At 59.9% G+C, this 25,466-nt stretch overlaps 1 protein-coding gene across 3 annotated transcripts; it reads right to left on the reverse strand.

The window, feature by feature from the left end:
* Window positions 1-6,055: 6,055 nt before the first annotated feature.
* ANXA6 (annexin A6) lies at window positions 6,056-22,865 on the reverse strand. 3 transcript variants are annotated; one of them, XM_075164207.1, is made up of 26 exons: window positions 22,542-22,819; window positions 19,960-20,021; window positions 16,815-16,899; window positions 16,446-16,540; window positions 16,174-16,287; window positions 15,998-16,088; window positions 15,807-15,886; window positions 15,674-15,730; window positions 15,399-15,492; window positions 15,220-15,315; window positions 14,912-14,970; window positions 14,511-14,633; window positions 14,229-14,287; window positions 13,707-13,785; window positions 12,726-12,807; window positions 12,373-12,467; window positions 11,852-11,965; window positions 11,162-11,252; window positions 10,353-10,432; window positions 10,096-10,149; window positions 8,793-8,810; window positions 7,875-7,971; window positions 7,502-7,597; window positions 7,148-7,206; window positions 6,717-6,839; window positions 6,056-6,435 (listed from the first exon to the last, which is right to left on the reverse strand). In XM_075164207.1, the coding sequence occupies exons 2-26, from the start codon at window positions 19,975-19,977 to the stop codon at window positions 6,376-6,378; spliced, it is 2,019 nt and encodes a 672-aa protein (XP_075020308.1). In that variant the 5' UTR covers window positions 19,978-20,021; window positions 22,542-22,819; the 3' UTR covers window positions 6,056-6,375. The 3 variants fall into 3 exon arrangements, with proteins under 3 accessions (XP_075020308.1, XP_075020309.1, XP_075020310.1); XM_075164208.1 differs by lacking the exon at window positions 22,542-22,819 and adding an exon at window positions 20,519-20,537; XM_075164209.1 differs by lacking the exon at window positions 8,793-8,810 and having other exon boundaries at window positions 22,542-22,865.
* Window positions 22,866-25,466: the final 2,601 nt, after the last annotated feature.

Below are 25,466 nucleotides of genomic sequence, written 5' to 3' on the forward strand. Positions count from 1 at the left end.
TCCGGCTGCGATCCCCAAATGCAGGAAGGCCAGCCCAGCTGAGCTTACTTTTAGGCATGGAGGAGGGGAATTCCCCATGATGGAGGTCCCAGACAGCCTCTGTGTGGTTTTGATAGGGAGCCAGGCACTGCTTAAAAGGCTCTCCTGTGCCGTTCTTTCCAGGGGCCGCTGAGCCGTGTCAGGTATTAGTCAGCAAAAGGAGGGAGCGGGGGGGCTGTCGTGGAGGCTGTGATTCACTTCTGGACAACTGGAGAGCCTGGTTACATCATACTTCATGCCTGGTTTCTGAGCGACTTCACTGGGTTTGCAAACACGTCGTGCTTCTCCCCAGGGAAACCGCTGCGTCTTGTGAGAGGCATTGTCATTGTCCCGTGCGTGTTTCCATCCCATCCTCCTCCATCTCCGGAGTCAGAACAGGATGCATGTTCCCAGGGGAGCGGGGAAGAGCTGGCTCTGCTGGTGGAGCCAGACTGGTGATGGTGTGCCAGGGTTGCAGGTAGTCCCGGGAAACCATCCACCAAGACAACTGATGGTCAGAACCAAGGCTGGAGCCAGCTGGTGCTGGAATAAACACAAAGGATTTAAGTGTTTCTGTTTTACAGAGGCTGATTCCAGCTCCTCAGCTCCTTCCCAGCAGGCACAAAGTTGTACCTGGCAGGGTGTTTGGTCTACACTCGCCAGGTGTGAACTGCGAGGCCTGAAAAGCACCTTGCTGTAGTCCGGCTGGTTTGGGCGGTAGGAGCATGGGTGCTTGGCAGGAGGGGCCATGGGTCTGCGGCCTGCCTGCAGCCTAGGTACCCGCGGAGGTGGTCGGTCGATGGTGTGTCTCACCCAACGCCTCTCCACCTCTCTAGCCGGCTGTAGCTCTTTGTTCTTCTACCTGAGGTCGCCAGCTCGGGCTGGCCCAAACGCCAGGACGAGTTTCACTATGGAAACCAAAGGCTCTTGGTCCCGTTGATCCTTCCTCATTCCTTCGGTCCTGCCGTGCTCCCAGGAGAGAAAACTCACCTGCCGGCAGCTGTGATTCATGAGCATGCCTGCGTGGCTGTGAAGATGTGTTCATAGCTGACACTTTTACGTACTAGGGTTTTTTTTGGCACGGAGGGTTGGGTTCAGCACCTTCAGCGGAGGCTCGTTCGTGTGAAGGCACCCTGATTGCGTCGATGTTTGTGGCTGTGCTGCGAGACACAGGGCAAGAAGGTGCACGGGTGGGGGTGGTGGAGCTCTCCTGTCCTCTGCTCCTGCTTGTTTCGGTTCACGACTAGCTTCCTCCACGTTTACCCCTCTCAGGGGTGAGCAGGGTGGGCCATGTGCATGTCTGGTGGTGCGAATCCCGCGTGAAAATGGCCCAGCAGCCCGAGGCGCCCAATAAATCCACCTGCCCTCGGTGCTGCTGGGCGAACGGAGCGCATTTCAACCCCAGTGAGGCCAGCCAGGGCCTGGCCGTCACGGGTGGCCGTGCGGGGGAGCTGGCCTCGGAGCAAGGCGGGAGCAGAGGGGCAGGTGCAGAGCAGGCGGCGGGTGCAGCCGTTTGGCACAGCACCCCGGGGCCGCTCGTGGGCTTAGCTCTGCAGGGGGCTGCGGGGTGCTGCCGATGGGTGCCTCTTGGCATCAGCAGCGGGTTTCGCTGGGGGCTGCTGCTTGTGTCGCATTGATCAGATGCGTCCGGTGCTCTGGCAGCGAAGGGAAGCAGAAGGCCGACAGTGACGCTGTGAGAGCGGGGAGGAAGCTCCGGCCGCAGGAGGGGATTTCCAGAACACTGCGATCTGCTGCCTATGCAAATCAGGAACTCAAATTAACCTGGCAGGATGGGAAGGCTCTGGGATGGAGGGCAAGGGAGAGGCAGGGGAGGGAGCCTGGGAGAGTGGGCTGCTGGGAGAGGGAAGGAGGGAGCATGGAAGGGATCGGGGTAGGCGAGGGGTCAGCAGACGGATGGAGGGGGGAGGTGCTGGGGAGCAGCCTTGCTCCCCTAGACCTCCCACAGCGCCCTGCCTTCATGGGGGGTCGGAGTCACACCGTGGCTTTCCAGGGATGCCGGACTGCTTTCACTTTGCTGGGTTTACCCTCTTGCTGAACGAGAGCTCCCTTCTCCCTCTGCCTCTGGCGTGTGAGGCAAGGCTCAGTGTCACCCGCTTCGCAGGAGGAGATCACCACTTCCTGCCTTCCTCCACAGCCTCGCCATCCTCCTCCTCCCTCCTCAGTCAGGGGGCGATGGCTTATGGCAGATATACCAAGAGCTGTGGGAACTGGGTCCGGGAGTGCTCAAAGGATTTCCTTGCGTGCTTTAAGCTTTGAATTATTCAGAGTCCAAATTTGCAAGATCAACAACAAGCACAGAGGGGATTTTCCCCTCTTCCTCTCTCCCCAGGCCATGTCTCATCCAGTTGCAATGCCTGAGAAAAGGGCTTCTCACCAGTCATTATGTCCTGGAAAGCTGACTCCAGGGATGACGATGTGGGGAGAGCAGCCCCGGAGAGCTCAGCCGTGTCCCCCGCCTCAGCTCACTGTGGGGAACAGGCTGCCCAGTGAGCGGCACATGGATGTGAGGGGCAAGGCTGCTTCTTCCTCCTTTGGCTTGGGAAGAGGAAAAGCTGAAGAAGAAACCTCTGCTGGCTCCCAAGATTCAAGGCTGTGTTTCTCCCCTCTGGGGGAAGGGGAGGACGGTGGGTGGGATGGAAGTGGCTCGCTGATGTTGCAGCGTTGGGCCAAGGACCAAGACCAACGGCCTGTGTGTCTCTGCACCAGACACGGCTCCTCCCAGGGTCTGGTAGTAAAGAGGATCTGCAGTGGCCCCCAGAGCTGACTCAGAGGGAGAGGTCTGACCCTCTGCGCACCAAATGCAGGCTCGTGGGGTTTTTTTGGATGTTGCAACCTGTACAATCTGGCGTTGGCTTTGCCTGGAAGTGAGTCCTTGCCCCCGGCATTGCTGGTCAATGTGCAGAACAGCCGTGCGCCAGGTGCTGGTGTGTAAATCCCAGACCCCGGCAGCAGCTTCTCTGCGGCAACTCTGAAGGCTGAAGCGTGGGTGGCCAGCATAGACCTGCCTCCAGCCCTTACTCTGCTCACAGCCTTTCTAATTCTTCCCCTTTTTCGTGCCCATTGTTTTGACCTCCCCTTTCCTTTCCTTGCATTCCTTGAACCGCTTGTCGTCTTCTTGATCACAGAGGTAAGGCGTAAGATCTGCCACCGATTGCCCTCGGATTGGGCTGATTGGAACCAGCGGATGGAGTGGAGGTGTTCCTGGAGAGCGGTGCTATGAAGTGCATTTTCTGTAGAGACTGGGATGCTACAGGGATGAAGCTGCTTTGAAGGTTCTATGACCTGCCCACGTATAGAGGGTTTCATGGGCAAAACAGTCCTCACTTGGGGAATTTTTAATCTATTGTCACTTAACACAAATTGCTATTAAACAAAGGGCATTAACCCAAACAGGTGTTATTCTTTCCCCAGGCTTGGCTTAGGCCAAACGTATTCTTTCCCCTTCCTGGACTCAGTGTTCACCGCAGATTACACTTCCTCTGTCCCAAATCCTTTGGCAAGGTGACAGGTCACGTATAACCCTCTGGCTGCCTCTTCTCTGTGCTTCTTACTGGGTTTCTTCCACTCCTCTGTGCTTCTCCATGTCCCAGGGTCCACAGCATGTCTTGGTGCTGCTGATCCCAGGCTCCTCTTGGTTTGCTTGGAGTCCTTCCAAAGCAACACCCCTGCCGGCGCCGCCTCCTTCCTCCTGGCTGCTTTTAACCAGAGCATCTCATTTCTCTGGGCCTGGTGCAGAGTCCTCAGGCTCTCCAGCACGGGAAGGCAGCAGGAGTTTAATTCGGTTGGCAGTGGGAGATGCATTTACTGCGATGCATGACACCAAACAGGAGCGGGTCTCCAAACAGGAGCTGGCTGGAAATTCATCAACCTCTGCAAGAAAGCATCGGGGTGAGAAATGGGGAGAAAATGCCCCAGGTGCAGAGTGCATCCCAGAGGCCATGCTTGTGCTTCCCAAGATGCCGTCACCCTCCTGGCGTTGCCCTCAGGGTGGGCAACTCTGCTGAGCTCAGTCCAGTTTGCAGTTCTCCCTCGTAGGGCAGCCCACCGTGAGCAGCCCCAGGTGTGCTGCCAACCCCAGCAGCACAGGGGCAGGATGCTGAAATATCCTTAAATAGGATATTGTGCTTAAATAGGATATTGTGCTTAAATAGGATATTGTGCTTAAAAGGAGATTGTGTGTGCTTAAGTATTTGCAGCGATTAAAATGCCGCTGGCTGTTTTCTGCTCTAGCTGTAGCAACTGCTGCTGGAGACGGAGTACTATGGAGCTGGGGCAAGATGAAGGCTTTTTGGCAGTAGGACTTTCCAGGAGAGGGAGTTGCTCTGAGGAGGAAATCCCATTTCGCTCTCCCTCCCTATCCCCAAACACTGTGTAACTCTAGTATCTTGCCCTCATCATAGGAGCAGCCGGCAGTGGGTGCCAGGGAAATTCCCGGCCTTGGGACCAGTGTGCTGGGGTCAGCTGGGCTTCCTGGCGGCAGCATCACCCCGAGCCGGGCTGGGGACCGGCCCCGAGGGGCTGCCTGGTCTCACCCGTGGTCCTGTGCCGCTCCGAGGCAGCCGGGCAGTGGGTGACGGAGTCACCGGTCACAGGCTTATAGCAGTCGTGCTACAGCCAGAAATTTCACTGGAGCGTTTATGCCTGTGCCCAGGGAATACAGCCCCCTGTACGCACCCCAGGAGCCTGCCTTTTGGCAACAAGAAGGAGGCAGGATGATAGCGCACATGTTGTGGCCCTGTGCTAACGCCGAGCAGATTTCACCCCCTGCTCTCGAGGAGCAGAGCTCCACTGCCTCAAAGCTGGCTCTCCCAGGGATGCCGGGCTGTCTCCCAAGCTCCAGAACTTCCTTGGACATTGCAGTGGGATCCCTGAGGGCACTGTTCCCAGCTGCAGGGACGTGGCCAGCTCTGCTCCCCGCAGTCGCTGTGCCGTGCCCGGCTCTGGCAGCCTCATGCCTCTGCTGCAAAGCTGAGAGCTGCGGTGCTGAGCCGCAGGAAGAGATGGGCAGATGGAGATCGGGGTTATACCCTCCCTTCAAAACATCCTCTGCATCTGCTCAAAGCCTTCACAGCAGGGTTCTGGCCAAGCAGATGACCCGTGAGCTGCTGTGGGCGTGGGGTGGGCTCAGCCCACCCAGGTGTCACCAGGACGGGGATGCCCCTTCCTCATTACACACAGGAGCAAGACAGAGGAGCCCAGATCTCTATAGGAGAGAGTAAAAAAGCTTCAGCCAGGCCGTTTTCCCCTGAGAAAGGTGATTTCGTTACAAGGGGATGTTTTACAGGAAGGCATCAAGGGAATTTTCAGTGGAAAAACAACCAGCTGAGTCGTTTCAGCTTCCCTGGTTTGTCTCTACATGTTGCTGCTTCTCGACCTCAGCTGGTTTTGAAGTGTTATAATAATATTGTGTTATTATTCCCAACGCTGCTTTGATATTTTGAAGGTGAAGCTTTCCTCACCCAGCGGTTCTGAGGAAGACTTGGGTATTCAAGACTTTTTGTTCCGACTTGGAAACAATTGAAAGTGCTGGAATTTCCCACTTTTGGAAATTCCAGTTCTTTTCTCCTGGGTGCTGGGGGAAAGCGCAAACATAAACTGTTTGGGGGGTGTAGCCTCTATGGCATGTGTCTTTCAACTGCTTCTTCAGCAGCTTGAAAGCACAGGAAACTGCGTGCAAGGACGGGTGGATGCCATCAAGTCCGATTTGTATCTCTGTTTCATAAAAGCATCATCCACACAACGGCATGAACCCTGCTGGGGGTTTTCAGAGGCATGAAGTGAAGCTCTCAGTGAAATCCCTGCACTGCTGCCAGCCCCAGACGCATTTCCAGCCCCTTTCTCAGCAGCGGGGGACCCTGCGGTGCTGCTCAGAGGGGCTTCGGGGGCTCCAGGGCCCTCCCTGGGGCTGGGGCAGGGCTCCTGCCTGTGTTTGCCTGCAGGAGCAAGGAGACACTGAGGCAACTCAGCCCAGACTCAGTCCTACCCAAACCTGCCCCAATAAATGGGCCGCTCTTGCCCCAGGGTCAGCAACAGTAAGGTTTTATTTATGAGATTTAAAATTGTGTTTTCCATCTGGGTAAATTCCTGGGTTAGTGGCATATTTGGGTATGAATTATTTTGCACTGAGACAGACAATAATCCCCCTACCCCAGCAGACCCTTCTGCTTCCCTCCCCAAGACTCCCCAGCTTGCAATGTGGTGCCACTTTCCAGCGCAAAGTGAGTCGTCCTCTGCAGGGGACCGAGCGTCCCCCGAAGCCCCCGAAGCTGCAGTGACATCAAGGCGGTGGGTGCGCGCGTGCTGGCTCAGACACGAAGAAGGGGCTCCCGCCGCCGCCTAGTCCTCCCCCCCACACAGGGCCAGCAGAGCCTTGCGGTAGTCGCCGGAGGTGTCCTTCTGCAAGAGGGAGACCCATGTCAGAGAACTGCCTACTGGTGCCTGCCCCAGTTCAAGACGCTGGGCACAGCGAAGGCATAGCTCCATGCCCTGGCCACCCCGCAGGCATCCATGCGACCGTGGAAGATGTCGGCACATCCCTTCTACAGCCAGGGGCTGGCTGGGGCAGGTTCCCCCTTCCCAGGCGATGCTCAGCCCCTGTGCCGCTCATGGCACTGCTCACGGCCGGGGCTCAGCCAGACAAGGTGACGAACAGGAGAGGGATGCCTGTGTCCCCTCACCTCGATCATGTGGTGCAGCGATTTGTCAAACAGGTCTATGAACTCGCCCCGGATGTTGAACAGGTCGATCTCACTCCGGGAAATCATGATCCGGGTGAGGGTCCTCTCATCTGTGCCAGCACCCTGCAAAGGGGAGCTTGAACAAATAACCCTGGAGGGACTGGGGCTCAGGGACCCTCTGGGCATCTCCAGCACAGTCCAAGCTGTGGATCTCCCCTTGGAGATGTGCTGGGCTTGCTGCTGGCAAGACACAAGCCTGCCGTGTCCCCTACCCCCAGAAAGCTGATGCAGTATTTGAGCTCAGCCCTGCCCTGCTGTGTTGGGGACGGCTGGGGGCCAAACCCCATCACTGCTGTGGGGGTAAATCAGAGTCCCAAAGGCTGTCTGCCCACCATAGCCCCCTCCCGTAGCCCAGGAGAGCCCGTCAGCACCTTCATGGACTTGTAGAGCTTGTCAGCAAAGAAGGCCGGCTTGTTCTTCACGCTCCGGACTGCAACACACAGAGGGGAGAGAAAGTGGGCTGCTGGCTCACAGCACCCAGGGGACACATCGCAGCAAGGATCTGTGCCACCCATTGGGTCAGCGGCAAACCCTCCTTGGTACCAACGTGCAGGCTTGGCCCCATAGAACACCCTATAAATGCCCCGACCCCACACCACACTGGGAGTCTCAGTGGCCCGAAGGCAGCAGGAATCTGCCCTCACATTGCCTTGGCAGAGGCAGGCGAAGGGGCTGCTTGCCCTCCCGGGAGCCCTGCCCCAAGGGAGCACCCGCCAGGCACTGACCGATGGCCAAGAAGGCGTCCCTCACGTCTCCCGACATCCGTTTCCTGATGGCGTGCTCCACGTCGTGGTTGGTCATTTTGATGAACTCCTGAAACACTGGGGATGGGGGAGAGGAGAGGGTCACTGCTGAGCTGCTCCATCCCAGCCCCGGGCACCCAGGAGACCCGAGGCTCAACCACGGAGACTTATGGACCAGATGGCACCAGAGCAGGCTTGGGTGACCTCAACCAGCCACCCCAAATGCCATCTCCTCCCACCACTGGGAAGACAGGGCCACCCCAACCTCCTGCTGCCCAGGAGTCCCATCCAGCCCAAATCAAAGCACTTGTGTCACAGCTGGGGGTCCAGCAGCAATGGAGAAATGTGGTCCTACCTCTGCGGAGGTGATGGTAGCTGCGGGTGCAGAGGATGCTGAGGAAGCGGGTCTCCAGGGAGTCACTGGAGTCGTTGCTGGAGACGTCAGCAAGTTTCTGGGAGAGCAACCGAGAGTGAAGAGGGGAACAGGGGGACTAGCATAGCAGAGAGGGGCAAAGATGTCAAACAGCTCTTCCTGAGACAGCCAGTCCTGAACACCCTCTTGCAAAGAGGGTGGCCTCTCTTTTTTGGCCAAAAAAGGCATTTTCTATGCATGGATATGAAAGTGCACAGCTGCACACTGACACACTACCTCTAAGAAAAGATGTTTTCCAGATTTTATGAAAAAAGTTGTGCAATGCTCCTGATTAAGACTTTTTTTTGTCTTTTGGGGAGGGTGTTTTGGCAGTGACCAGTATTGAACAGGGAATTCAGAGCTGCCAGACACAGGAGCCAACCTCCACCCTGGGCCACAGCAGTGCTGCCCGCGGGTGAAATGGCTGCCACCCCTGCTGCAGGGCTCAGCAGGGAGACTGCACTCATCACACCCATTAAGCAGTAGAAAGTCGCCCCTTCCCCAATTCCCACTTTCAGTGAGCCAGGGAAGCCAGCCCCGAGTCCCACGCTGCCAGGAACACGGGTCCTGCATGCAGGCAGCAGGCAGGAGTGGTCCCCAGCCCTCCCAAGGGCAGGAAGGTGGCTTTCTGTCTCTCCTGCCCAGCACTGCAGGGAAGTGCCCTCGTGCAGGTCTCATCTGTCCCCTTGCCACCCATCCTGATGCAAGGACCCTGGAACCCCAAAGCAAGCGAGCACAGCCTGTGTGGTCAGAGGAGCCCGGCACGTGGGGCTGCTATTCCCAGCCCCAGCCCTGCACCCGAGGACCGCAGCATCCCCTCAAACATGCAAAAGGCTGAGGAGCAAAAGGGCAGGCACTCACCAGGGTCTCAGCAACAACCTGGTGGAGAGAAAGAGAGAGACAGGAAGACAACAGGGTCAGAAGGTGCTGCTCAACCTTTATCCTTCCCTGACAAAGTGAGGGAACTCTAGCAAAATCCCCCCAAATGACCTGTTTCCAGCTCCCCTGCTTCCCTACGAGTGGGCCTGATCTTAGGACCTGTGTCCTCCTGCAGTTTGGCCCCTACACCGTTAATTGGGATGGGGGTGGTGATCTTTGGCCAAGCAAAGTGAGCCCCCCACCCCTGGGGCTTGGGTAGCAGCCTGTTGCTCCTTGGGGAGCATCCTTGCCCGGCCCCGGGCTGGCTCACGCCAGCCTGCCCGCCTCTGCCAGGCGCAGGCAGCGGGAGGAGGGAAGGACGGCTTTGCTGACAAAACAGCACGGCGCCAGGCCAGCTGCCACCCGGCTGGCTCGTCCCTGTGTTTGTCATCCCTGGCGCTCTCTTTCTCTGCAGCAGGTCGAGGCGAGCGGCAGCGCATGCGGTGGGGTGCAGGCAGCGCAGCATCTGCTCCCTCTGCTGGCAGCAGCCCTGCTGGGAGAGCTGCGCATCTGCATGCTGCTGGCATGCGTTGGAGCAAGCGGTGCTGGGGCAGGACAGCCAAGTGACAGCTCGGGTTTGGCCCTGCACCGAGCTTCCCAGCCCCTTTCAGAAAAGACTTGGCCCGAAGGAGAAGGCCAAGGTGCATGGCCCGAGAGTCACAGGACTCCTGGGACCAGGAGCTGAGCCAGGCAATGGGGCCGCAGCACCTCCCTGCACCATTTCTGGCTGCTCAGCCTTCCCCCTCCAGTTGTGGTTCACCACAGCCCAGTAAAGGTGAGGCTGGGGGGGCTGGGGCTGGCATCCCGGTGCGCTGGCAGGGTGAGAAGCAGCGTAGGCTTCAGGGCTGCCCCATGCACAAGACAAAGAGGTGGGTGGCTCCTGCAGACCAGCCCAAAGCTGCCTTTGAAGCTCAAGTGCCGGGTTTCAGCATCAGCGTGTGTTACTGGAGCCCAAAGTGGCAGCTCTGCACAAGAACTGCTGCAGCCCCCGGTTGGGAGCTCCCCGCTGCTCTCATGGTTTGCAGCTTCCCCGTGCATGGAGCAGCAGAGCCCAGGGCATCAGAAATCAGGCCTCCAGGGAGCTTTACCTCCAAGGTGACTTCACCTGTCACCTCCCCCTGCAGCTTACAGAGACCCTGCCCCAGCAGCATTTGCTTCCCTGAGGATGCCATTTCCAGACCGGGGGATGCAACATCTCATTTTTTTTATGCAGAGCCTGTGACAGCACTGCCAGTACCGTTCTTACCTTGGCATCTTCATGCGCCTGTGTGAGGTTCTCTGGTCCTTCATCACGGTTGCCCTGTGGTTCAATGCAAAAATCATGGAGCTGGCGAGAGGACATCTCCCAGGAGAGCCCCAAGCAAGGGGGTGGCAGACAGGGTCCAGCAGCGCTGCCCAGCCAGGCAATGATGCTTCATCTTCTCTATAGCCACCATCCTCACAGACCCCCACCACTGCCCGTGGCAGGGAGGGGACAATCCCCAACAAGAGAGCTGCCCTTACCAGAGCAAGGGAGACGAGAATCCTCTTGAAATGCCCCGACGTGTCAGAGCTGAGGTCGTCTTCCAGGCGCTTGTGGTAGGCTGTGGAGAAGGGGGACGACTGAGTCCTGCACCCTGCGGGCAGCTCTGCTTCCCACCCACCAGTGCATGTTGTGCCCATGATCGCCATGTGGCCTGTGGATGGTGGTGGCCGTCCTCCAGCCTTTGCATGGCTGAAGCAGATGCCTCCATCTGCTATTTTCAGGCCCAGTGAGGAAGGAATCCTCCCAGCAGCTCTAATGCCCTGGGCATGAGCACAGCCTCTTGCTCCAGGTGCTCCAGAGGGAAAGGGATCATTGTGAAAGAGCTTTCAGGGGAGGAGGCATTGGTGGCAGAGCTGGGACATGTCACCGTGACATGGAGAGAGGCCAGGACCAGTGCTCTGCTGGGCATGACCAGCCACAGAGCCATCTGTTTAAAACCAGGGGCTCTCTTGGGGAGAAGAGGATGGGGATTTAACCTGGAGCTTGCAGGTTTTGTTCCCTAGGGAGAAGGGGACATGGATGGAAGGGAAAGAGAAGTGTATGGCCTGGAGGTGTGAGAAACACAGCACGGATTTGAGGACTCCTGGCAGCCTCATCCCAGGTTTCCACTGCTCTTTAATAAGATGTTGGACCTGGGGAAGAGCTGCTCTTGCCTGGAAGGACTAACAGACATTCAGAGTGCCAGGCCACAGACCCAACCCAGAGACAACAGTTGTACCACGGGCTCCGAAAAGGGCCTCGTGCAGCGTTAAACACCCGGTGCTCCCACGTCCCTCCTGTGCCGTACCTTCCTGATACGCCTCGTTGATAGCTGCGATCTCCTGGTTGTTCCGCGTGGCCATGATTTCGATGAGGACACTCTCGTCCGTGCCGGCCCCCTGGAAGAGAGCAGCATGGCGGGGTGCTGCGGGTGCCAGTGCTGGACGGGGACACGGTGGCATCACCCCGCCAGTGCCAAGCAAGGAAGGGCTGCCCTAACCCCAGGGCTACCACGTGCCGAAAGTCCAAGTCCAGCAAATGTCCCCAAGGGCTGGTAGGAACCAGCATGAAAGTGTCCAAGTGTGCTGCTAGTGGGGTCCCAACTGGTGTGACTGGTGGATAGTGGTGCATGCCACCGGTTTGCCCCTACCCTGGCTCTCCTATGTGAGCGCCTGGCAGGGCACTGCTCCCGCTGCAAAGCGGGGATGCTCTGTAAAGCAGTGGGAGGCCTGCCTGAGAGGCTTTGTGTACGAGCTGGCTAGAGCGTGCTGGGCTGCAAAGAGGCCAAACTGGGCTCCTGGTGGGTCTTGAGTGCAAACCAGGTCTTTGTCCTGGTGCTTTCTGCTCTACTTTGCTTCTGTATAGGAGAGAAGAGCCTGGGGGCATGTGAAGCTGGGGTGCACTCACAGCCCCGGGCCACCAGCAGCACAGGTACAACCACAGCGAAGACCGCCTTGTCCTCATGTGCTGAAACCGATCCCACCAGTGTGGCAGTTACCTCCACAGCCTTCCTCAGCTGCTTGGCATCGTACTGCGCCGGTGTCAGCATGAGCCCGAGGATCAGCTTTGCCAGGCTGCCCGACAGCTCGGATTTCAGGTCTGCCATCAGGTCCTGCAAGAATGTTTGGGGTTCAGTCCCCAGCTCCTCCACAGGGACGGACCAGCGGAGGCAACACGGGGGAGAAAATGGGAGGAGAGCGTGGAGGTGGAAGACATCTGGGAAGACCCTTGGGGTGGTTTAAGGTGACATTTTGGGGGGTGGCTTTGGGGAGATCCTGGCTCTGGAGTCCTCTGTGCGGGACTGAGGATGGGGCAAGCGACGGGGAAGGGATGCCCTCCCCTCAGGCTGGTAGTGCACCCACAACTTGTTCTTCCCTGGGGGAGTCACGACAGAGCAAAGCAGGGTGCCCTGGCTGCCCACTGGGCAGGATTTCTTTCAGCGAGGGGCAGATCTCCGCATGGGAGGGGGCAGGATGCGGGCAGAAGGAAGGAGCAGGGTGGGAGGGGGGCTGGCAGTACCCTGCCGTAGTGAGCCTTGTAAGCCTTTAGGATCTGCTGCCTCTGGGCGTTGCTCCTCTGCGTCACCACTTCGATGATGGCCCCTTCGTCCGTGCCTGCAATGACAGCAGTGATGCTCGGGAGAACCGAGGGGGCCAGCAGAGCCACACTGTGTCACCCCTGACCGCGGGCACATCACCACCCCCACCCCCGCAAACGGGAGGGTGGGGAAGGGAGAGCTCCCACAGCTCCAAAACCATCTCTTTATTCCCCCCGGGACTTTCATGCAGCCCTGCGTGGGCCAGGGTGGGTTTTCTGCCCCAGGAGCTGTTGAGGAGCAGCAGAAAGGGGCTGGACGCGTGACCCCTGCTTACCCAGGCCCTTCATCGCCTTCCTCAGCACCTGCGCATCCCCGTCGTCATTGAAGCTTCCCGTGGGCTGCACGGTTCCTCGCAGCTGTGGATGCACAGAGGGGTTTGGGTTCATCCCTGAGCTGGGTGGGATGGAGGGAGGGATGGAGAGAGAAAGGGATGGAGAGAGGGAGGGAAGGTGCCACCCGGCAAGCCGAGGCCAAAGCAGGTCGTGTGTTAGTGCAAGCACCTGGGGCTCAGTGAAGATGTCCCCGCCACTGTCACCCCTTCCATCGAGGGGCAAACCGTAGCCAGGCCAGCAGAGAGCAGGGAGAAGACAGCAACAGACAGTCCCTGGAGTCTTGGTGTCCTGCTCGGTGTTATACCCGCCTCCCCTAGCACTGGGACACCTCGGCCGGGGCTGGCCACATCAGCTGAGAGCCAGAAGAGGAGTCGCTGAAAGGGTGCCCGCTCCTGCCCTGTGATTCCAACCTCCTGCATCCTTACAGCTCCCAGTACATCTCCATCCTCCCCATGCACCTGCACGTAGGACTCAGGGTGTCTTTTCTGCACATCCCAAAGCACCCTTTTGTGTGCACCCTCCAGCTGCATGCAGGGTGCCGGCTCCCCACGGCACGGCCGTGCCCCGGCCAGCCCTGGCATTGGGGTGGGCTGCCCCAGGGAGCAGGAGGTCTCCGGCGGGCACCGGAGCCAGGGCTGCACGTGATGCATTGCACAGACATGCAGGGCCTGCCGCCCTGAGAGAGGGAGGCCTCAGAGAGAGGAGGGAGTTAGTGGAGCCCGCGGGGGGCGGCCAGCCCTGCTGGGGTTACGTCCTGCCAACCTCGTGCCCCAAAACCGAAGAATGGCGTCAAGAGAAGCTGCGGAGCGAGAGGCAGAGCGGAGGCGCGGGGCTGGCCGTGCCCCACGGCAGAGAGGAGCAGCCAGGGGTCCCAAGCTGGCAGGGAGCAGAGGGAGGGTGCGGGGGGGCTGGGGGGTGCTGACCTCTACTTTGGCCACCGCGCTAAGCTCCCACATCCGATAGGCCACCTGCGCCGCCTCGGGGAAGAACTCACCTGCGGCACTGCAACGGGAGGGCAAGGACAGGGGACAGTGAGCCGTGGGGGCCCCACGCTCCACCAGCAGCCGCCCCCCGCCCAGCCCTGCGCCCTGTCCTGCCCCTCCATGAGGGTTTTGTCCCCGCTGGGTGCTGGGGTCAGGCGGGCAGGAGCTTGCTGTGAGGCTGGGTGGGGGGAATGGGGGGAAGTGGGTGGGTAAATCCCAACCGCCCCCACCGGAGCATCCTCCCTCCAGGTGTTTGTCTCTGCCCTGCAGGGCTGCCACGTGCCAAGAAGGGACCATGGCATTGTGGTTGGCCATGCAGAGGGGCCGCAGGGCCCCCCGTACCAAACTGCTGTCCCTGCAGGTGCTGCCCGTCCAGGTGCTCCACCAGGCTCTGACCCGGAGGTTTTTACCCAGCATCAAGGGGACGAAGAGGGACAAACAGGAGGTTACAGGTGGTCTTACTCATCATCCCCTCCGCACAGCTTCAGCAGGGCCTTCTTGTACTCCCCGGAGGTGTCCTCCTGGAAAGACAGATGGAGATGGAGAACGATGCAGCAGGGAGGGTCAAGGTAGTGCCATGGGATGGGTGCATGGAGAGGGGTCTCCCTAAGCCTTGTCTTCAGAGATGGACACCCGGCACAGGGTGGCTGGGGAGGGGGCTCAGCCCTCCCACGGATGCTGGCATCATGAGAGAAGCAGCACTAGCAGCTGCTCGGAGGGTGACTGGGGACCCCCAGCACTTACCTTTATCATGTTATAGAGAGATTTCTCATACTTGGTCCTGAACACCTCCCGGATGTCCAGCATGTCGATCTCACTGCGGGACACCATGATACGGATCAGCGTGTTGTCTCTTGTGCCCAGCCCCTGCAACAGAAGAGCCCCCGCATCAGGCCTGGGATGGCCAAGCAACCCTGCTCAGCCCATCAGATTTGGGACCCTCTATCAGATTTCTATCCAGCCCCGGGTCTGAAGGAATAACTCCTTTGGAAGGAAGAGCGGAGACCCCAGGTCACATAGGTCCTGTCTTCATGGACCTGCATCACCCTGCCCTCCAGCAGCACCCCGTGGCAAGGGGACCCCTCCTCTGGCCAGCTCCCCGCAACGCTGCAGGGGACCCCCTGGAGAAGGGGTGATCCACTCACCTTCATGGCCTTGTAGAGCCTTTCAGCAAAATACTCTGCCGTGCTTCTGATGCACTTCACTGTGGGGAAATTGAGGTGTGGTGAGGGATGCCAGCACCCGGCTCCACCAGTGCCCCCAGCCTCTGAGCACCCATGCCCCTTGGGCACCACATTCAGCATCCCCACCCGCCCTGAAGGAGCCTCCCTGAGCTCCCTGAAACCGGGTACAGCCGCAACCCTGACCGCGCTGGCTCTTGCGCTGAGCCCTCCCACCCTGGCAAGGCCAGTGGTGTGTTTTCGCAGCCCTCCCCACGCGGGGGCTGACTTACCCACAGCCAGCATCAGCTTCTCAAAGTCACCAGAGAGCTCTCCCCGGATGCTCCTCTCGATCGGCTTCCCAGAAATCTTCAGGTACTCATCAAAGACTGCGGGACAAGAGTGAGATGATGCCTGGAGAAGCTGCCAAGATACCTTCAAGCCCAAGCCCAAGCTCACAGGAGATGCTCACCCAGGCGGAGGTGCTGCTTGCTTCGCCGGCCAAGGATGTAGATGAACTGGGCCTCGTCCGTGCCCCATTTCAGCTCACCGGCTTCCAGCAGATCCTTGTGGGATGGGGAAGGTGGAAGAGCCCGAGTCAGGGTGCTGCTCATGTGGGGCTCTGCCCAAGCACTGGCACCCTTGGCACCCACCCACCTTTCACAGGCCTAAGTCTGGATGGTCCCAGTGCCACCAGCCCCATCCCTGCCCAGATGCCACCCATCCCAGCAACCTGCCAAGCCTCACCTTGGCATCCTGCTCCACCAGGTCCTCGCTCACCACGTCATCCTCCTCCCTGGTGCCCTGCGGGACAGAGATGGGCTCAGCCCTGCTGGGCGCAGGCACCCACCACCTACAGACACTGGACAAATGGACATACCTGAAGCAGAACGACAAGCATCTTCTTGAAATGGCCCGATGTGTCTCCAACAATGTCAGCCTCTAGGTCTCTCTCGTAGGCTGGTGGAAGAGGGAGAGGTCAGGGGCCTGACAGGCTCGATCCCTTCACCTCTGCCCCTTCTCCTGGCCCAAGGGGACACAGGGCAGCCCCTGCCCTTCCCCAGCCCTCACCATCTTTGTAGGCGGCCACCAGGTCGTGGATCTCCTGGTTGGTGCGGGAGGCAAGGATCTCAATGAGGCACTTCTCGTCCGTGCCGATGCCCTGCAGGCAGAGATGCAGCCCTGTGAGTGGTGGGCCCAGCTGGGGCGTCCTCGGAGGGGCCCCGCGGGGGTTGCCAACCCCTTACCGCGATGGCATCTTTGATCTCCTTGGCGTCGCTGTAAGCTGGGGGCCGCATCAGGCTCACGATCAGCCGCTCAAACTTCCCCGTCAGCTCGTATTTGAGGTCTGCAATGAGGTCCTGGTGGAGAGGGAGAAAGGGGCTGGGGGACCCTTTGCTCCACAGCATCTCTGAGTGGGTCCAGGGAGCGGTGGGTCCCTGCGTGGGCTGGTTGGTGGCAGCCACGGCCACCTGCGCCTGCAGTGGGGGCATGGACCAGGGAGCGTTTCTGCCGTTACCTTCCCGTAGAGGGACTTGTAGGCTTGGCAGATCTCCACTCGCTGCTTGTTACTTCTGGACGTGATGAGGTCGAGGATGGCTTCCTTGTCACTGCCTGCGGGGAGAGCCGGGAGTCACACTTAGCCCCACGGCTGGGTCTCACCATAGCCATCCTGCCGTGCCCAAAGCTGCTTCCAACTCAGGGCCGGGAGGAGAAGCAGAGCCGAGCTGGCTCCAGGGAGGAAAGGGGAGCCAGGAGAGGTCCTGGCACGCTGCTAAAGCAGCTGAGAGCAGAGGCGATGCAGGATGCCCAGCCATGCAAGGGTCAATGGAAGGAATAGGGGACATGAGGGTGGCCCTCGGGTGACAGTCTGGAGGAGCGTCCATACCAAATCCCTTCATGGCATTGTACAAGGCCTCCGCATCCTGGCTGGCATCAAAGCCTTGGAAATCCTTCACCGACCCCCTGTAAACCTAGAGGGAAAGGAGGCGAGAAGGTGAAAGGGGAAGGAGCAGCCCCAGTGGGAGGGGGGGGAAGGAGAAGTTGAAGCTGAGCAGGATTGGGGCGAGATCTGCTCCTGCTCGGGCTCTCCGAAGGCAAACCTCAGCCTCAAACATAAACACTTGTTCTTCTCCTCGGTTGTTTCCTTTCCTGTTTGCTCCTTGCGCCGTGCAAATTCTTTGTGTGCCAGATGACTGGAGTACACAGCCTTCCCTCTCGTATCTCACTGGCATCGCTCTCTGTTTGCTGCTTGTGCCCCACGTTTAAGCTGGATACAACCCTCCCTGCCGCGCCAGCAAGAGCTGGTGGTTTGAAGAGAGGTTTCTTGAGCACATTTGGGTACCCAGCTCCATCTGGGGGGGTTCAGCAGGAAAAGGGGAGATCCCACGGGAGAGTTGGACACCCTGAATGCAGGGGAAGGCATGGAAGGACCGGGGCGATCCCCCTGCCACACAGCCGGGCCGAAGGGAGTTATGGGGTGTGGATTGGGAGCAATGAAGGAAGTCATTCTCCTACCGCCTGTTGCAAGCAGGGAAACCCTCCGGATGCTGAGGATGCCCAAGCTCTGCATGGCCTCCAAGCCTTACAAAATGATCGTGGGCTGCTAAGCAGAAAGCACTGAGAAGTGCCAGAGCTTGTCCTGCCCCAGCGCGTGCTCCCGCGGGGCCCAGGCTGGTCCAAGGTGTTGGAGTAGAGATCCTGGATACAGGGAAAGACTTTCCTGGGAGCCCGAGAACTCCTGGGGGTTGGCATGATCCACTTCTGACTGCACCTCCAGACTGCACTATGGAGCCCAGGAGTGACACCCCCAAACAGAGACCTCAGGAAAAAGCAGGGACTGGGTTTCCCCTCCCTAGGTCAGCTTTGCCTGGGGGAATTCACCCCAGAGCCTGGGGCCGGACTCGGAACGAGATCAGCAGAAACCCTGGGTGGAAGCAGATGTGAAACCAGCCTGACCCTACATAAGGAATTGGGACACATCCCCACCGGAGGCAGGGAGCGGGAAGAGCTGAACAGCAGCGTTTCCTCAGTGTCTCACTGGGGAGCAGGAGGGCTGGGAGCCAGGCTGAGCCGGGGCTCTCAGCTGTGTCAGCACCCTGGGAAACTCTGAGCATCTTCCCTTGGCTCTGCTTGTACCGTGCGCCAGCTGGGTGCGTACACCTCCCAGGGCTTGCTTGCTCAGGATCTGCTGCGGGGCTTGTTTAAAATCCCCAAGAGCTGAACGAATGCCCAGGGCTGTTGCCAGCATGGGCATCTAAAGCCGATATGTCCTCAGAGAAGATGGGCATCAGGCAGGCAGCACCAGTACCAGCATCCCTGCCTCAGCAAGTGCCTCCAGGAATGAACCTAAGGGGGTGGACACATGGCAGCCCTGTACCCGTCACTCCCCTGGGCCCCATCCCGATGCTGCTGCACAACAGCTTCACTGTGCATCTCACACAGCTGGCCTCTGTACCCCCATTTTCCAGAGAGAAACCAGTCCAGGCTGGGCACATCCCACAGGCCCTCTAGGGAGGAGCTGCTGGCACTGGTGTCCCACGTGGTGGGGACCAGGTCAGGCAAGAGGAGACGCTGCCCTTCGAGGGACCCAGGCAGGCGCGGGGACAGATCGTATTGCAGGTGATTCATCCGGAGAGCTGGATTTAGCCTCGCTTCCCGGCAGCTCCCAGACCCTCCTGGCTCGGTGCAGGCTGCTGCCCACACACATGCCTTGCAGAGACGTAAATAAGGAGTTGCAGGGCAAAGGAGGTGCCCGGAGGCAGCAGGAAGGCATGAAGGTGGCTGGAAGGTGCTGGGCTCGCACGGGTGGTGATGGGGAGACAAGTTGTTGGCTCTGGTTAAATGGGGAGGAGGAGCAGGGCTGTGTTCCTGCCTGCTGAGACATTGAAGCACGAGCTGCCTGCCTTGCCACAGTGCTGCCATGGCAGGGGCAAGGGAAACTGAGGCAGGAGCTCAGCGCTGTGCTTCGCCCTATGCTCCCTGCACACCTGGAACAAGCCCCAGGGCGGTGCAGAAACATGACTCGGGAGGGAAACAGCATCCTGCCCGCTGCACCCTTCTCACACCCCCATTCCCCTTTCCATCCCCCGCTTCAGCTGCCGGGGCCCCCTGCCTCCCCTCCTCCAGCCTCTGAGTCATCCCGGCCTGTCCGGGACCTCCCAGCTAAAAATAAGCCAGGCTGGGGCCGGGAGGGAGGAAGCAAAATTCCCAGCATGGCTTCGCTCTCTCCCACCACATGGCTGCTCGGGGTCCTGGACCACCGCAGGGGTGATGCTCACCGGTGCTGCGCCTCAGTTTCCCCACCCAGAGGCAACCACCCCCTCGGCTGGGCAGGAAGCCGTGGGTAATTGGGCTTGAGGCAATGATTACTTGATTTCTGAAGCAAATGGAAAGCAGAGCCTGTCCCTGAGCAGCCGAGAAGGGAGGCTCTGGCCTTGGACTCCTCCCCTGCCTAGCACAGTGCAGGCAGGCTGTACGCCGCAGGCAGGCTGTACACCGCCAGCCACAGCTGCCCACCGAGGCAGGGTTTTCCACCCACACGGAGATGTTTTCCTGGCTGCGAGGGATCACCTGCTCACCCAGCTGCCACACTGCACCAGCCCCGGCTCGGAGAGGGGAGAAATCCAGGCTGGGGGGGGAGAGGCCAAAGTGGGGCTGCACGCCTTGCAGCGGGCTCAGGCACAAGCGGGATTTCTCTCCAGCGAAAGCCCAAATCTCCAGTGCAACGTCTCTTCTTCTCTCCTTCCTACAGCCCCGCTTCTCTCCCTCATCCCACTGTGGTCCCAAAAGGATTTTTGGTCCTCGCTGTCCCTGCTCTCCCAGCTCCCCACCTCAGCATTTCCCCCATCTGCATCACATCCAGACAGCGCTGGCTGGAGAGGCAGGAATGTAAACTGGCTTTGGGCAGCATCGCGCCCCGTGCATGTCACCACCATCCTTGCTGCATGATGGAGATGCTGCCCCGGCTCTGGGGTCTGCCCCGTGGCAGGGACCCCCAGGACCCATCCCTGCAGTGGGTGGGTCACCCTTACCTTTCCTTTGGGTGCCATGGCTTCCCGAGCTGGAAATCACCAGACTGAGGGGCAAGGAGGAGCTGCAGGAGGGAACAGAAAAGTCAACGTGAGCCAAAGCCCCTCTCTGCGGACTGCGTTACTTAAGGGAGGCTTTGCTCCCTCCCTCGGGCGCTGCTGCCAGCCAGCGCTGCGGGTGCGGTACCCGCGGGAGGGCGACGGCCGGGTGCTGCTGGGGAGGCTCGGGGAGAGGGGCTTCCCCAGCCGCCCTGCGGTCACCGGAACTGAGGTCCTTTGATATCTGGAGTTGGGGACCCCATGGGCCAGGGGCAGTGGAGATAGACCCTCACACAGCTTTTTGCCAGCACCGAGAGAAACCAGGAGGGGAAGAAAGCGCTGAGTACATGGAAATGGGCCGAGCATCCTCCGCAGGGCTGACCCTCCTTGCTGCACCCCGCAATGCTCCCCCTGCTCCCTGCAGCCCCCCCAAGCCCTGGCACCATCCCAGCTTCAACAGTTGCTGGGGAGGCCCCATTGCTGCATGGTAGGGGGGCTGGGCAGCCCCCCCGTGAAGTCCCACCAGCTTTATCTGAGTTTCCGTACACCGAATCAAGGCCGCCATCAGTCCCATGCACTCAGCGGAGCCCAGGAAACACAGCCGGGGTTTCCAGGGTAACTCGCAGGTTGTTTTCTAACACTAGCACCATTTATAGCTGCAACTCGCTGCGGCGTGGGCTCTCCCCACCCCCCCCAGAGAAAGTCCCCAGACAGCGCCGTTTGCTCCAAGAAAGCTGACGGAGGGAGAGAAACAGCTGGAAAATGGAGCACGGCCATGAATGAACCGCTGAGCGTCAGCTGAGCTCCAGCTATGAGGCATGGCTCCCTCCTCGCCAGCACTTGCCCTCCCTCAGAGACACGTTGCAGGAACGCTCAAGGCACAGTGGGGCCGCCATGGGGGGATTTCTGCCCCCAGCCGAGCTCCATTTCGTTCCACTGAGCACGTAGGGGAAATCACATGAACTTTCCCGGCTTGGCCCCACATCCCTGCGAGAGCTCCCATGGAGGGGGATACCCAGCCCTGCAGCCGTCAGTGCAGCTGGGTCACCCCGCTCTGGTGCAGGAAGCCTTCTGGCACCCACAGGCATCCTTGCCGAGGGGAGGAAGTTTTGCAGAAAACCAGAGCTGCCTTAGCCTCCCCTTCCCATTTCAGCTGGGGAGGCTGCAAGCCTCGGCCGCCCTTCCCCACAGCTCCTGGCTGGGGGAGAGCCCCAGCGTGCCCTGTGTGTAGTGGGGCTGCACTGCAGCTGGGTGCTGGCTGGGTGCCTGGGGGTCCCAGCCCCTGGACCACGCAGGCTTTTAATGCCACTCAGGAGCCTGTGCGTGAAGCTATGTACCCTCCAGGGAACGGAGAAAGCCCTGCGTGGCACAACCCTCCTGCCTTGCTCCATGCATGCAGCAGCCAGGCTGAGACCGCCCAACTCAGCAGTGGCAGAGAATTCCTGGCCACACCCTGTCCCTGCAGTGCCCCATCCCTGTCCCCCACCACTGCTGACACTTCCGCAGAGGCTGGGGGAGCAGCCCCAGTTTTTGCCCTGCCAGCAGGCGATCCGGGGAGGATGCCTGGACAAACACACCGCACCCATGGGGCAGGTGGTGAAACCTGGAGGCTGCAGAGCCCAGGCACTGAGATGCCCCCCCAAAACAATGGAGGGGTTTGGGTTGTGGGGGTCCCTGCACACAAAGTGCCATGAGAGACCCTAAATGATGTGCACAGTCCATCCCCTTTACAGAACGACCCACCCTTGCCAAAAAGCCTCTGTCCCCCCCGCAGCGTGCACCCCGCTGGCCTCTCTACGACCCCACCACAGCTTTGGGCTGAGGGGTTTCATCCCAGAAGCCCAGCAGTATTTTTGCAGCCCGCTGCCTGGCGGGGCTCTCCCAGCACGGCCGCACACGGCGAAGGCCACGGCACACGCAGCCCCCCGCCACCCGTCGTCCTGCCCGCGGGGCGGAAAAGGAGCTTCGCCGGGTTAAAAAAAGCAACATCCGTCCTCCCCGCGTGGCAAGGGAGGTCCCCGAAGTCCCCTGCCCCACCCCAGCGCCAAAAAGTCCCCCTGCCCTTCTAGAGCTCCTGGGGTGCCTCTGGGGTGTTGTACAGTGCGTTTGCCTGTGCAAAACTCGGCGGGTACCGAACCAGGGGGATCCTCCCGCCGAGCCCAGCTCGGACCCTTGCATGGAGGGATGGGCGTTTCCGCGGCCGCCGCAGCGCCGGGGCACGGACAAAGGCGCATCCCGGCCAGGACACACCCATGGGCCCCGCAGCAATGCCTGCGCCCGCCAGAAAAAGCACCCGCCAGAGAAAGCACCCGCCAGCAGTGCAGCCCCCCAGGTTTTTGTTAAAAAGGAAGGATTTGTCATAAAAAGAAAAAAAAAAAGAAAACAAGGATCCCCCCTGCAGCCACCCCTTGGAGGGAGCCTCTGTTTGCAGAGCTCACCGCCCGGCCAGCCCTTTCCTCCCCTCGCATGCCACCGCGGTGGCTTTGCACACCAGCACTGTCCCCTCGCCTGCCAGCACGGTCCCCCGCACGCCAGCGCACACTTACGAGCAGCACCGAGGTCTGGCCGGGCGTGCTCGCGGGAAGAGCCGGCCGCCGGTGCGCTCGGTCCGTACTTGTGGCCGTGCGCTCGTCCTTGGCGTGCAGCTGTTTCCTCCCGGCGAGACGTCACCGCTCACGAGCCCTCCAGTCCCCGCCTGCCATGCACCGGGGTCAGGGCCGCACTCCCACCGTCGCCGCCATGCCAGACCTCAGCCCCTCAGTTTTGGGTGCCCACAGTACAGGGGGACCCGCTGCAGCCTGCAGAAGCACCCCGCCCCTGCCAGGGTGTGGGGAAGGGGGTCACTCAGCAGAAAAGCCCCACTGGTGTGTGCAGGGGCTGCGTGCCAGCAGCGGTGACGCGCGCAGTGCAAGGCAGTAATGGTGATTGCACTTCAACTGCGGAAATTTCACCCCCTTCCGTCCCCCCCCCCCCCGGTTTCCTGGTGAACACCGGGGTGCGGGGTACCCCGCCGCCTCCTGGGCTGGTCCTGCCACCAGCCACCTCTGCCCTCCCCTTCCCTGGTCATGGTTGGGAAACATCCATCCCTGACTTTCTCTAGAAAAGCCAAGGCGGGGATTAGCCTCCCAGGACCTGCCTAAGAGGGAAGGTGCTGAGCAGGGCTCTGCAAGGAGCATCTGTGGGGCAGGAGCCAAGCTGGCACAGGGAGCTGGGGAGAGGCAGTTCGCTGGCCCCCCCAACCTTCCCTCCCGTGCTGCAGACAGGGATGAGAAGACCTTAAGCTCAGCCGTGGGTGGAGATGCAGGCTGAGTTTCTCCGAGATGCTCCTGGCAGGCTGTACCGCTGCCTGCGGTGCCCCGAGGCCATTTCCTTCCCTGCGTCACCCAGGTTAACCCTGCTCCTTTACCACCCTTTGCCCCAGCCAGCACAGAAGTTGCAGAAGGGCTGGAGGAGCTGGTGGAGCTCCCCAGGAGCCAGGGGCAGTGGTGTCTGTGCTCTGGCTGATGCCAGCATTAGCAGATAAAACCAAGGGCCTCCTCAAGATGTTGAAGGCTGCTGGCATGTAACCTTTCAGGCATCCAAGCCCTGGTGGTAGCCACTGGCTTAGAGCATCTCTCTGGGGCTGCAGGGCAGCTGAGCTGCTCAGCCCTGCCTGTCCTGGGAGATGGTGGTCCTGGACAGCAGGGACCCCAGGCTGGGTGTGACATGCCCGATGGCTGGCATAGCTGTGCCCCCCCAGGGACTGGAAGCACCCTGGGAGGGGGAGACCTTCATGGCCAGCTAGCACCGGTTGCTCCTTTGTACCCTGTTGGTCCCTCAGGGCAATATTCCCTCAGGCTGGCGTTGGTGTCTGAGACCTCGCTCATGTGAGACAGCGTGGGTGACAAGCACAGCTTTGTTCACGCTGTGCTGCAATGCAGGACAACAGCCCTGCTCTCCTCCCAGTGCCCCTGGCTGTGTCATGGTGTGCTGAGCCCTCTGCCCCAGAGGTGCTAGTCCAGCAGCTCACAGGGTGCACTGGGGACATGGGACTGCCCCATACAGCCAGGATTGGGCAGCCTTATTGTTAGAGCATGCACCTATGCTTTAGGTGCTCTAGATCCTTCCTTGCTTTGTTCCTGCATGGCTGATATCCCCTTCCTCTGCTCCTTACAAGCTGAAGGATGTGCTGAACTACATAGCCTAAGAGGTTTTTGTCCCTAAATACTGTAAGGGGACTCAGCCTGAGCACTACCTACAATAAAATGTAAGTTAGTTCCTCACCCCAAAATACCAGCTCCCAGCCTCTCCTCAGAGCCCCAGACTTGTTCCTCTTCTTCCCAAGGTGCTGAAGACCAGCCAGGTCCCACCATGACTTCCCCCATATCCTCTCCCTGCTGGGAGCAGCCCTACAGAACAGCTGTGCTGGAGCCTGAGGGCACTTATATGCCTTACTGGCCCTGAGCAGCCTCACCTGGGGCCCCCACCCACACAGCCCTGGGCCCCCATTTAAGCCCAGCCCCGGACTCACCTCAGTCCCTGCTTGTGCTCTGCTGCTCAGCCCCTGTGGGCTGTACCCCAGGAGGGAGGCACTGTGTCAGGGTCATTCCTGGTGCCCATTTAATTCCTTATGGAGGAGAGGAACACTCAGGTCTTGTTGCCCCTTGCAACCCTGCCAGCCAGGACAGGAGCAGGAGAGCTTGGGGGCTGGGATGGGGCAGGCGTTGCCTGGACTGAGAGCTGCAGCCCCAGCCCTGCTCCCAGGGCAAGGCTGGATGGGTCAGTGATGGGTGGTGCTGCTGCCTGCTCTGCTCTAAGCTGCACTTGGGCTGATTGGGTACTTCTCTTCTTCATCTAAGACTCCTGTCTCCATGCAATGGGGCTCTGACAAGGTGTGGGCAGCAACTGGTGTCTTGGTGCTCAAATACTGGGGAAGTGCAGGCAGTCTCAGGATTTTGCTTCTGGGAGCTACAGCTGGATGTGCTGCTGCAGACACCCCAAGGAGCTGGGTCTGTGCTCCTCTGTCTTGCTGCTGCAGTCAATTCTTGGACCTGCTCACCTCCCTCTGTGTTCCCCGGGGACAGCTCAGCCTGGGTACAGTCTCAGCTGTAGGTACATGCACCCCTGCATCCTGGCCTGGCCATGTTTCTGCTCCTCTCTGCCTGGATTTCCTCCAAAACCTGCTCCATAGATTGAGATGAAGGTCCTGGTGTGAGGGTGCAGGGACAGAGGGGAGGGGTTCCCCTTCCACCTGCACAGGCAACTTTGAAATGTTAATTAAACTCCCTCAGTAATGCCTCTGAGCCTATTAGCATTGCAGGCTTGTGTGTATGATTTGGAAGGCGTTGTGGGAAAAATATTTCTGCATAGATTTCCCATTGTGCAGCCTGGAGCGGTGGTCAGCGGGGGGAGGGCCAGGGTGATCCCGAAAGGGATTTAAGGGGAGAGTGGAACTGGGGCTGCCTGGTGCTCGCCCTCCCCATCAGCTCACA

This window comes from Calonectris borealis, chromosome 15, assembly GCF_964195595.1.
Source record: "Calonectris borealis chromosome 15, bCalBor7.hap1.2, whole genome shotgun sequence".
In the NCBI taxonomy this organism is placed as follows: Eukaryota; Metazoa; Chordata; class Aves; order Procellariiformes; family Procellariidae; genus Calonectris; species Calonectris borealis.

Excerpts from the sequence above, each read along its gene's own strand:
- ANXA6 (XM_075164207.1), bottom strand. Across the intron at positions 16,288-16,445 it reads ACAAGTCCCTCTACGGGAAG|GACCTCATTGCAGACCTCAA; the intron begins GTAACGGCAGAA and ends CCTCTCCACCAG. Across the intron at positions 14,971-15,219 it reads GAAGCTGATGCTGGCTGTGG|TGAAGTGCATCAGAAGCACG; the intron begins GTAAGTCAGCCC and ends ATTTCCCCACAG.